The 12,868-nt window shown below is 32.9% G+C and overlaps 1 protein-coding gene across 1 annotated transcript in view; it reads left to right on the top strand.

The window, feature by feature from the left end:
* Positions 1–10,891, top strand: part of LOC139523817 (von Willebrand factor D and EGF domain-containing protein-like) — a 38,602-nt gene extending 27,711 nt beyond the window's left edge. Inside the window, exons 16-18 of the mRNA XM_071318104.1 lie at positions 1,115–1,154; positions 4,476–4,602; positions 7,948–10,891. Coding sequence (XP_071174205.1) covers positions 1,115–1,154; positions 4,476–4,602; positions 7,948–8,179 — 399 coding nt within the window. The 3' untranslated portion in view covers positions 8,180–10,891. The remainder of the gene's footprint in view (positions 1–1,114; positions 1,155–4,475; positions 4,603–7,947) is intronic.
* The last annotated feature ends 1,977 nt before the right edge of the window (positions 10,892–12,868 follow it).

Below are 12,868 nucleotides of genomic sequence, written 5' to 3'. Positions count from 1 at the left end.
TTTGCTGGCGCAGTAAAACTTATCAGAGATCTCCGTAGTTTGTCTGTTACAAGTTGATATTTTTTTTTTATCGTCTTGTATTTGCTCTATTCGGCACTCCAAATTTTTACCTGTATCACAGTCGAAACACATTTTTGTGCCTTTTGTTGAAGTCAATGCTTAACTGTTCTCGTCTTGAAAATGATCTAAAGTACTAACAATTTATCCAATCTACTATAAATTTAGGTTGATTTAACGAACATGCGTCGCTCATTGACGGACAAGAGATAGAATTTGTTTAAAAGAGAACAAATATCATTGATTGATGATTGTTTGGTTATATTGTTTGGTTTATTTATTGATTGCTATTTCACGCCACTTTCAACACTATTGGCCAATTCATGACATTTCAATTTTTATTTGTCGAGGAAGCCGGAGTGCACGGAGAGAACCGCCAATTAAAGTTGAAAGCACATGTCACGTGCAAGGTTTGAACAAAACCCGAGTGTTGACAGACTAGGTATACAGTAGTTGTACTGATTAGACCACTTAGTCACAGAGGCCAACGGAACAGATATCTCATTTAATTGATTTACACCGAGCGATTTACAATATTTGCACATTTAAAGTGGAAAGGGATTAATATAAGTAACAATAACTTGTTTCCCTATCCACGTTTTCATGTGTATTTTACGAATTAAAACGATATCGATTGTATTGGTAGAAATTTCTTGGTATTTGTAAGGGATATTTTACACTTATTACTAGCAGTTAAGTAAACTTCAGCCTATGTAACGTATATCTTTATTCAGTTGTTTGTCATTTTTAACTATACTCCGAGTGTTGACATACTTTTGTTACAGCTCTTTTCATAATGCTAGCAAGATGAAAGTTGTTGTTTTTTTGGCTTGCTGACTTTATTTGTATCAATGTCAGGCTGTCAAGTTTTCTCGTTTGAACAGTTTTGCATTTCGGGGCCTTTTATAGCTGACTATGCGGTCTTTGCTTTGCTCATTGTTGATGGTCGTACGGTGACCTAAGTATTAGTTTCTGTGTCATTTGATTTCGTATTGAGACCATACCGTCTTATTTATATATAAAAGTCAGTGTGCTCAAATACCAATATTTTTTTAAGGAAACTTGTCCTCTTACAAGAACTGAACAAACAGAATCAGGTATGTACAACTTATATGGCAGATGTTACATGTGAAAGATGTAACGTATGGAAGTGAAAAAAAAACTTTGTAATAGTTCTATTCAAATATTAATTTATTTCAATTTTTCGATTAACAAAATTAAATCATTTTGAAACGTATAAATATATTAACAATTATTTTAAAGTTTTATAATGACATTACAAATAAAATCATTGCACTGATAAAAGGGGAAATGCCAACGGTTCTTTAAAACCTGGAAAAAACATTGAGAATCGTCGAATCTGTAAAATTGCTCATTGGTAACAATGGAAGAGTCGATACATATGAAACACTAAAACTTATAAAACTTGTCATGGCTGAAAAAGATTCTGAAGCCATTCTTCCATTCGTTCCGTTTGCTGATATGGTCAAGTGTATAATTTTGTCATGTTTTATGGGCTTCCCCCTTTTTTTAATTAACTTGGAGTTCTGCAGTTTTTTTTAATAATTTTTAGCTACAGATGCCATCATCATCAATATATTTTTGGGGTAAGACACCATTTGGTCTTAAACAATCGGAGCTCTGCGTGCTAGAAATATGTTTATGGTGTTGGGTATCTTTGCTTTTTTTTTGTGCATTTAAATATGCATATACGTGTCTATACACATTGTAAAAAATGTAAAGTCTTAATCGAACTGTGTTTTTTCATTTGTTTTGAATCCTTCGAAACCAGGTTCCTAAATGTCTGTTCAAAATCTACTATTGAAATTAGAATGTTGTATATCAAGGAAACTCAAGATTCAATCTGTGAACGAGTACGAAATTCGTTACTATTCAACTCTAAAAAAGAAATCAATTTTAGATTAATATTTATTGGATTCAGATATTTCAGTTATTATACCAATTACTGAATCGTTGAGTCTGTTTCAATTAATCGTCTGATTTGGATTAATGTATAGTGAGCCAGAAAAAGTTTAGCAACAAAAATATGAAATTTTATTTTATTACAAAATCATATAAGTTTTAAAAAAAAATGGAATTATGACATGTCAGAAGCAACATGAATGTTTAACACTCATATTCATTACGATATTTTTGGTATGGAGCGTGGGAAGGTCAAAATGCGGGAATGAGTATAGTGGTATTCAAAATCAATTGCTCGGCCATGCTCTAAGTGCATCAATGATGGATTGGCAGGCACACTAGCAGCTGCCCTTAGTCAATGCACTACTCTTGTGGCCGGCCGGAAAAAACTTGACACGTGTTAACGTAAAGCGAAGGTAGCGCTCCTCCTTGACAATGGTTGTTTTCGGTATACGACATATCTACCTATCATGTGCTGATGCAATTTGTTGATATCTGTTTATTAGTCTCTAAACCGTTGACTTATCCACATTAAATCGAGCCACGGCGTCAGCAACCCTCATCCCGGCATCAACCATTCTAAGAGCCATCTGACAGTCATTTTTGGAGAGGCCTGGGTGACGCCAAATTCTTTTTTTTTTTCGAATTTTTATGTGTTTTTCTTAACAATGGTGTGTTTTTGAAAGTTAGTGCCAAGAAAAATTTCGTTATAAAAGTACAGGTACAGAAGGTAAAATATCAATTACACGTGCAAAGCTGAAATGGCGCGAAAAAAGTTCGACTGTTTAAAATTACAGGTAAACCTAAGGACTATATCAATGATGTTTAATAGAAAAATAACCCAGAAACAACAACAACAAAAATTAAAACAAAAGTGTTGCTAAACTTTTTGGGCTCAGTATATATTGAAATGGTTAAATTTATAAACTTACTGTTTACAAAATTTAGAATTTTTGCAATACTATGGCTTTTCTACCTCAGGAATAGATTAAAGTAGCTGTATTTGGCAAAACGTTTAGGAATTTTGGTCCTCAATGCTCTTCAACTTCGTACTTTACCTGCCCTTTTTTACTTTTTTGGATTCGAGCGTCACTGATGAGTATTTTGTAGACGAAACCGCGCGTCTGGCGAATATACAAAACTTAATCCTGGTATCTGTGATGAATTTATTTACATCCACTGGGTCGATGCCACTCCTGGTGGAGTTTTAATTTCAAGAGGGTGTCACCAGCCCAGTGGCCAGCACTTCTGTGCCGACATGAATTATCATTGATATAGTTATATGTATAAATCAACTGTTTACAAAAATTTTAATTTTTGAAATACTATGGCTTTTCTACCTCAGGAATAGATTACCGTAGCTGTATTTGGCAAAACTGTTAGGAATTTTGATCCTCAATGCTTTTCAACTTCGTACTTTATTATACCTTTTTTTTTCTTTTTTTTTTTGGGGGGGGGGGATTCGAGAGTCACTGATGAGCATGTTGTGCACGAAGCGCGCGTCTGGCGTATATACAAAATTTAATCCTGGTATATATATATGATGAGTTTATTATCAATAAATCAGTATCCTTAAAAAATGAAAATCAATACTGATTGATCCAATACATCCTTTTAGAACATTTACATGTATATAATATAACTCACAAAATACCATTCCATGGACACAAAGTGGAAAAGTGATCTAAATAGTTAAGATGTGTGTGGTTGGTTGTTTCATGAGGATTATTACTGTTTCCTTCATATTGTTATCATGGTAACTTTTTCTACTGTTTCACAATATATTGTTAAAAAACAACTCTTAAACTTGCCGGCAAACCTCAATAGTCAAATGTGATTCCATTGAGAAAAAATTGGTGCTTCGTTTTCACAAAACATTTTCCGAAAAATCACAGGGTCTTAAATGAGCTATATAGTTGATACCTCACACTTAGCATTTCTCCACAAATGGCATTCATCTTGTAAATTAATCAGAATCTGAATTTCAGTCATCAAGGACCGGTAAGGCTTGTCGTGTATTTTGATAAATTGTATGATTTAATGTAAAACTAAAATAGAATTGGTTCATTTAAAGGCAAAATATAAAGTTCACTTGTTGATGTGTTTTATTATTTGATTTTGCCATTTGATTAGGGACTTTCCATTTTAATTTCCTCCGAGTTCAGTATTTTCTTGTGATTTTACTTTTTGCTAACATGCTGTATTTTTAGTACGCAAGCTGGATTGTCCCCATTAGACAACAACCACAAAGCGCACGTAAAGATGTGGACAATTTGGTTCAATTTTCGTAACTATATTATCAGAGCAAGTTTTAGAGTATCGCACTATAAAATAATGAATAGTCGATCAGTTATTCATCATCTAATTGACTTCTCTTATTCAAAAAGAATTTTGATACGTTTTTCTTAATAAAAGAAAATGTTAAGCGGAAATTTCAGCAGCTTGAAAAATGAATCTCAATACGACTGACATTCTAACATGAAATTTATTTTTAGGAAAAGTACAGAATGAAGAAAACGATAATAACAATGTTGTGTTACCTGTTAGTATTATAGCTGGACTTATTGTGCTTGCAGCGTTGATTGGGTTCATCGTTTACCAAATCAAACATAAAGATATCGGGTAAATAAAAGTATTAGTACTTAGTGTTTAAATGGGAATGCTTACTGAGGTTACGAAATAGATAGACTGATTGTTTACTGATGATGGGAAATCCCAAAATGTTCCTTTTTCGCACAAATTATAAAGCCCTTGGTCTATACCACTGTTAGTTGACTGTTATATAAAAAAAGAAGATGTGGTATGATTGCCAATGAGACAACTATCCACAAAAGACCAAAATAACACAGACATGAACAACTATAGGTCACCGTACGGCCTTCAACAATGAGCAAAGCCCATACCGCATAGTGAGCTATAAAAGGCCCCGATAAGACAATGTAAAACAATTCAAACGAGAAAACTAACGGTCTTATTTATATATAAAAAAATGAACGAAAAACAAATATGCAACACAAAAACAAACGAAAAACACTGAATTACTGGCTTCTGACTTGGAATAGACACATACAGGCATATGTGGCGGGATTACACATGTTAGCGGGATACCAACCCTTCCCCTAACCTGACACTGACATAGGTATAACAGTACAACATAAAAACATAAAAACAAACTATACAAATCAGTTGAAAAAGGCTTAACTCATCAGATGGACAAAAATACAAGTGGACGTGGCCGAGTACTAGTACATTCCGACAACAAAAAGACACTAAGAACATATCTGAGAGAACTTGCAGTTATTTGTCAGTTAGTTCAAAGCCACTACAACTAATAAAAAAATCATGCATCTAATACTAAACTATCAATCCGTTCACATCCAACATCCAATGGATTTAGCGTTGAGACGTCATAAACAGTCAGAGAAAGAAATGACCTTGTGCAATGCCAAGTTACATGTATCGACAGATTGTAAATCCATGAATGTATATATGTATATAACATACTAGTAATATTTTGTTTGCTTTTATTTTGCTGATAACAAAATCAATATTAATACCAATAAAAACAATATTTAATGATCCTATTACAGTGTTGAATTGGTAAACTTTTAGAATGAGTTTATTTAAAGAAGCGATAAGTTTACAAGGATCATTTCTAAATTTCCGGCACGGTTAACAACATTTCCGTAAAAATGAGGATGTGCTATCCCGTTTGAAACAATTTTTGAAACAAGGTACAGCCAAACTTAAAAACCAAATCTTTATATCAATGGAAAATATTAGTAAAGGTTTTAAGTAATTTATGGTAACGATATCCCTGGTTTAATAATTTACCAGTAATACATAGATTGCGTTCGTTAAATGATCAAAAACGTCACAACAGACACGGGCATGGCGAACGAGCTGTGAAATATAAACACCGTAAGATGGTGTCAAAGGAACATCACTATCCAAAAGTGGAAAATTAACAATAGGGAACAAAAAATCGTCCCTTTTGTCGTAAATTTAAGTGTGGAGTTTCCCGTTTAAAACCAAAATATCTAAATCCAGGAAAGGACAGTTATTACCGTATAGATTTGATTTATTTAAAGTAAATTCCTTGGGGTAAATTTTCAGCAGTATATTGATAAAATTCTTGATCATTTAACGAAAAAATATCATCAAGATAACAGTAAGTATTGTTGAATTTATCCAGGGCCGTAACTAGCCTCTTTTAAAAGTGAGGCAAAATATACGCCGAGCGTAGCGAGGCGAAAAATTTTGGGCGAGGGGTCGGGGGTGGGGGCTGAAAGCCCCAGACGCTCTGAGAAAAATAATGCAAAATCGTGCATTCTGAACTATTTTTTCAACAATATTCTGGTCTCATAGCAATAACAAAATTCATTGTATTTTAAGACTTTTAGGTTTTAGGGATAACATTAAAAAAAAGATCGATATATATATATGTGATGGGTAAAGCAAAAATCGTAATTCTCATAATCCTTAATACCGAATCTGTCTGTCTGTTCTTGTCTTGTATTGTACTTAGACTTTGGTGATTTTTTTTATGACTAGATTTAAATATAGTGACAGTGCAGTATAATACTTTAAGTACTAGTACTGTTAAAGTCGACACTAGGGACCATCTTGACCTTGTTTTACGATATTAATGATTCTTTTATTGTTGGAGACCATCCAGCAACTATCAAGATGAAGAACAGGAATTACACTTTATCAATTGATCATTCGTATTTTTCTATACACTGACTTTGTGTGTGATTAGGTTACGTGCACGTGTACTCAAAATTCTTTTTTTTTTGTTAAACTGAAGAGTCTGAACATGACTTAATGCAAGGGTAACCCTTCAATGTAAAAGGTCGTATGGCAATACATTGTTGTTGGTTTTTTTTCTATTTTTTTGATACCGTGGAATTGTTGACCATATTTCAATTTAAACCATTTCAGCATCTTTCTACGAAAAAGGCCAGTTTTGTTCTCTCTGATATCAAGTTCAATTCTCCATGCAGAAACGACGATTCATTTCTTTGTCTTGTAGCATCGTATATTCTTAAAATATTTTCTCGCACATTGTCTGGACATCGGTTGGCATGCAACCTTTCAAAATCACACGTTTACAAATGAAAATCAACACTCAGACTATAGTCATTAAGTAGGACAATAAATTAACAAAAGACAAACCCGGGACATAGAAGTACAAACAATCATTATAGACCATCAACTCTGAACTACTAAAAGTAAAATAGAAACATGGATCACGAAAAACATGAAGGGGCTACACCAGAGAGTGAAGAGAACTGGCTTCTTGCAAGACACTTTCCGTCAAAACAATTTGACAATCTTTTTGTTTCAGTTTTTTTTTTTTTTTTTTTAATTTCAAACACGAGGCATTTGCCTCATTTGCCTCAATGTAGTTACGGCCCTGTTATCAATTAAATGCAATTTCGACGGATCTTTACTGAGTTTAGTCATAAACTGTGATTCGTAACAGTACAACAACAAGTCAACATTCAGAAATGACATAACGTTTTTATTCATCCCACACATCCAAGCTGTTGATCCATGTCAGAGTTACACTTTCAACCAAATGGAATAAACAAAACAAAAAATCAAAAACACGGACAACAGCTAGCAAAATATCAACAGAAAATATAGACCGATCAACAACAATGCTACAACAGTCTAGTGACACACGTAAGTGTAATATACATCTGTTTCGTAGGGAAAGAAATTATTAATAATTTCAACATTTATTAGTTTTCTCGTTTGAATTGTTTTACATTGTTTTTTTTTCGGGGCCTTTTATATCTGACTATGCAGTATGGGCTTTGCTCATTGTTGAAGGCCGTACGGTAGTTGTTAATTTCTTTGTCATCTTGGTCTGTTGTGCGGGAGAGTTGTCTCATTGGCAATCATACCACATCTTCTTTTTTATATTTAATTGGACCTTAAATTGTTGTTTTTTTGCAGGCACAGACAAATTAATACACTTGCGAAAGAAAAACAACCAGAAGATCTATTGTCATATGATTTCCCAACACAAAATATACCACCAAAATTGAACGAGTTAGATCGGATTCAAACTCCGGTACACCGTTTAACGAAGGAATATTCATCAGCATCGAGTTTTTCTGTCGAGATAAGTAGTGCTGAAAGAAGAACACCAGACCATTTATTTAGGGTTGAAAACAAATACAATTAGTTGCACATCAAGGAAGGTGAAAAAAAAATTATTTGATGAAGATCTTTTATAGTATCGAACAAACAAAATAGAGATAAAAGTATCAATGAGCAGTTCAAACGTTTGATGGTGTGTGATTTTTACATTGTAAAGAGCCCTGGAGTGAAAGGCAGATTCAATATCATGAAGTTTTAGTCTTCATATATTGTTAAACCATCAAACTTTTTCTTGTTTATCGCTGTTTTTTTGTTTAACATTTTGAGACGTACTACAAGAATATAACGATCTTGACCCCATAATGGTTTCGATCTTTCTGTTTTTATAACATTGTTCCATACCTACAAATGTTTCTTTAAATTGCGGACGTCTTTTTAAAATAGATCAATGGCTTTGTTTTCATAGATTCGTGATTTCAGTTTCTGGTTATGTTCATGTTGTTCTGTCTTTAGTTTTATTTGACTTTTATCGACTTATGGTATGTGAATGTTTCTTAGGTATTACGGCCACTTTTTGGCTCCTTTTGATAATTTGACACATTTACCAAATATTGCTGTTACGGAACACTTCAAGCCATAATCAAACCTATTCATACCACATCTTCCTAATTTTTTTTATAGAGTCTTTAATACACATTAATTCCTTTTCCCCCTTTTAATTATTAAAAACTTTGAGAAAAAAAGATATTTGATGGTTAAACATTTTAAAATGCTTAGCTAAGGTAGCAATAAACAGTTAGAAAAAATATTGAAGTTTACCTTCAGTTGATACATTTTACTGTCCCCTTATCCTTTCTTACCAATCAAGCCTACCATTTGTGTTATATATGTGCATATGTATAAAATCAGTACATTACAAAGATTTTATTTCCAGTAGTTAAAATAGTTTAATAAAAAAAAAAAGGTGTATCCATGGAAACAATCTGTTTTTAAATACTATGAAATATAGTATTGCAAACATGTCACATATTTCCCTAAATTTGGCCAAAAACAGAATGTCCATCCCTTGGAGTGATACCTTTTCTGAAACTGTTTACATATATCTATCAATAGATCAAATAAAAGTCACATGTCATTCATACTTTATTACCCAATAACTTTCATATTTGAAAAATCCACCATGGCCAATATGCGAACCTACACTCCTAACAGTGTATTCTGTCCCAATAGGATGATCCAAATGATATGGTGGTTGACTGCATATTACAATGTTAGAAGAAAATCGTTTTCAGAGATGACGACGTGATATGTTTCAATTGTCGTTACTATTATCCCGTCCACTTTCCCCCAAGTGAAAGCCTGCCGAATTGGACGTATCACCGAGTTTGTTCTCCATGAGCAACATGACGGGTGCCACCTGCTTACCCTTTCAGAATACATGAGATTGTCCATAGTGTTTGGTGGTGTTTGTGCTGCTCAATCTTAAGATTTCTATGTTGTGTTATGTTTGTTTGTCTTTGTATTTTTTAGTCATAGCGTTGTAAGCTTTTATTCGTCTTGTGATTTTGAATGTCCCTTTTGTGTTGTTCTCCTCTCTTTCAAAACTTTTTAGCCATTTACATTTTTTTAAAAGATTTGAATCCATTTGTTTTATTATATATAAACTTTTATATGTTACATATTTGTTATTCGTTCTTTTTTATGCCCCATTAATAGACATTATGTTTTCTGGTCTGTGCGTCCGTCTGTCTGTCCTGCTTCAGGTTAAAGGTTTTGGTCGAGGTGGTTTTTGATGAAATTAAAGTCCAATCAACTTGACACTTAGTACACATGTTCCCTATGGTATGATCTTTCTAATTTTAATGCCAAATTAGAGATTTTCCTCCATTTGCACGGTCCACTGAACATAGAAAATGATAGTGCGTATGGGGCATCCGTGTATTTGGGACACATTCTTGTTTGTACATGAATTCGGTTGTTAGTTTTCTAGTTTGAGTTGTTTTACATTTGTCATTTCTGGGCCTTTTATAGCTTATAGCTTATTATGTGGTATGGGTTTTGTTCATTGCTGAAGGCCATACTGCGACCTAAAGTTGTTAATTTTTGTGTCATTTGGTCTGTTGTGGAGAGTTGTCTCATTGACAATCATACCACATCTTCTTTTTTATATATATTTTCCCGTTTAATTGTATTTTCATACTGATTTCAGTGTATGACATGTGCCCTACATTAGTATAAATAGAAGCAAAGAATTTAGTTTGTATCTTATAAGCTGATACCTTAGCACTATGTGTAGAAAAAATATAAAGATGGCAAAAATAAAGATAAATAATGCCTTGTCTTTCTTTGGTGATAATTATATAATAAACACTGCAAATGCACTACGGGTAATGAATTTGTTTTATTTTCTGTACTCAACTTTTAAGTGATAGAGTTTTGTTTAGTGCTTTTCAAATATTTTAATTTCTTTCGGATTTGTTATACTAATACTGTCTTGCTTGAACTCTGAAATCTCATTTGTACAAATAATTGAATTGAAAACACAACTTATCAGTCAATTTGGTATAAATACCCATTTTGTTCTGGCTAAACTACTAGCATTCTGGAATACAATTTATATTAACAATGTTTATTATCATCGATATATACTATTATACTGTGATATTTTATTATTATAAAAAGTGATATACAAGTATTATCATTTCTAATGTTTACACATTTTTAATGAAGGTATCTACACACATATCATTTGTTTATTTTTATTATATACTTCGTTTTGAATAAAATATTTATTGAATGTTTTTGTTTGTTTTGAGAACCTTAACAATGCACAAAAATATTGAAACCATTACCGATAGATCAGTTGGAGAATACAGTATGAATCTAGCATCTCACTTGTTAGTGATTTGATTTTTTGTATGTCCATGCTTGGTTGGAAGTATGAGTTAACTTTAAATGCTATGTTTGGCTTTTATTGTTTTCAACAGGTGTGTTTTGTGCAAATTTTTAAACTGAGACTTCCCAAACATAAAACAAGAGTTCACGCCTTGAAATGTCTCACCATCTTTGCTATAAACCATTGATATTATGTTGATAGTCCTAAATATAAAGCTTTGCTACAACTATCACATAAACTTAACATGACCATAGAAAATGATGTAAAGGTCAGATAAGCCAAACGAGAAATACATGTACACCTTACAATCATCCAATACACTAAATATAGTTGACATATTGCTTATAGTTTCTAAGAAACAGACTTAATCAAGAAAACTAAACATTGACACATGAACCATGAAAATGAGGTCAAGGTCAGATGAAGTCATGCAGACATGTACAACTAAAAATAAATCTATGAATTAAATATAGATGTCCTATTGCTTATAGTATCTAAGAAACAAACTTAACCATGAAAACATAACATTGACCAATGAACCACCAAACTGAGATCAGATGATACCTGCCAGACAGACATCTGCGGCTTACAATCCTTCTATACAACAGATAAAGTTGACATATTGCTTATACTGGTAAGTTAAAGAAAAACAGACCAAAACACAAAATCTTAACATTGAGCAATGAACGTCTAAATGAGGTCAAGGTCAAATGAAACCTGCTACACAATAAAATATTTCCATGCACCAAATATAGTTGACCTTTTGCATAAAGTATTGTACAAAAAGCCAAAACTCAAAAAACATAACTTTGACCACTGAACCATGAAAATGAGGTCAAGGTTAGAATGACACATGCCAATCGGACATGTTCACATTACAATCATTTCATACACTAAATAAAGAAGACCTATTGGTACAGTACAAAAAAAAATAGATCAAAACACAAAAACTTAGTTATATCCACTGAACCATGAATATGAGGTCAAAGTCAGATGACACCCTGCCAATTGGATAAGAACACATTACAATCCTTTCATACACTAAATATACTAGACCTATTGCTTATAAATAGTGTTTGAGATATAGACTTCACCACCAAAAAATTAACCTTGTTCAGTGAGTGTTCACTGATCCATGAAATGAGGTTGAGGTCAAATGAAAACTGTATGACGGGCATAACCTTGCAAGGTACACACATATGAAATATGGTTATCCTGTTACCGGTACTCATAATAAGAGAGAAATTAATATAACAAAAAATCTTAACATTTTTTTCAAGTTGTCACTGAACCATGAAAATGAGGTCAAGTACAAGTACATGAGACAGACGGAAAAAAATTGTTACATTAGGCATATTGAACAGCAATGTGCTGCCATTGTATGTTTATGGTAATTGAAAAACAGACAAAAATAATATTGACCAATGAACTGTGATGAGGTCAAGGTTAGGTGATACCTTTCAGATAGGCATGTTCAATACACTAAATATTGCTTACCTATTGCCTTTAGTATTCAATAACCAGACCAAAACATGAACACTTAAAACTGACCTATGAACAATGAAATAAGGTTCTTGTCAGACAATACCAGCTAGACAGATATATATACAATCATTCCATACACCAAATATAGTTCGACTTATTGCTTGTAGTACTTGTATATTTAAACACCAAACATTAACCAATAACCCATCAAAATGAGGCCAAGGTCAAATGAAGTCTTTAAGATTGACATGAAACCCTTACAACCTTTAAATTCACCACATATATTTGACCTACTGCTGATAGTATCTGAAAAAGCCCTAATTATGTAACTTTAACCTTAATCACTGATCTATGAACTTGGGCATGAAGTGAGGTTGAGGTATGGTCTATCTG

The sequence above is a fragment of the Mytilus edulis genome, chromosome 5 (assembly GCF_963676685.1).
Source record: "Mytilus edulis chromosome 5, xbMytEdul2.2, whole genome shotgun sequence".
In the NCBI taxonomy this organism is placed as follows: Eukaryota; Metazoa; Mollusca; class Bivalvia; order Mytilida; family Mytilidae; genus Mytilus; species Mytilus edulis.
The sequence above is the reverse complement of the archived record's forward strand: the minus strand, read 5'-3'. Positions and strand labels throughout refer to the sequence as shown.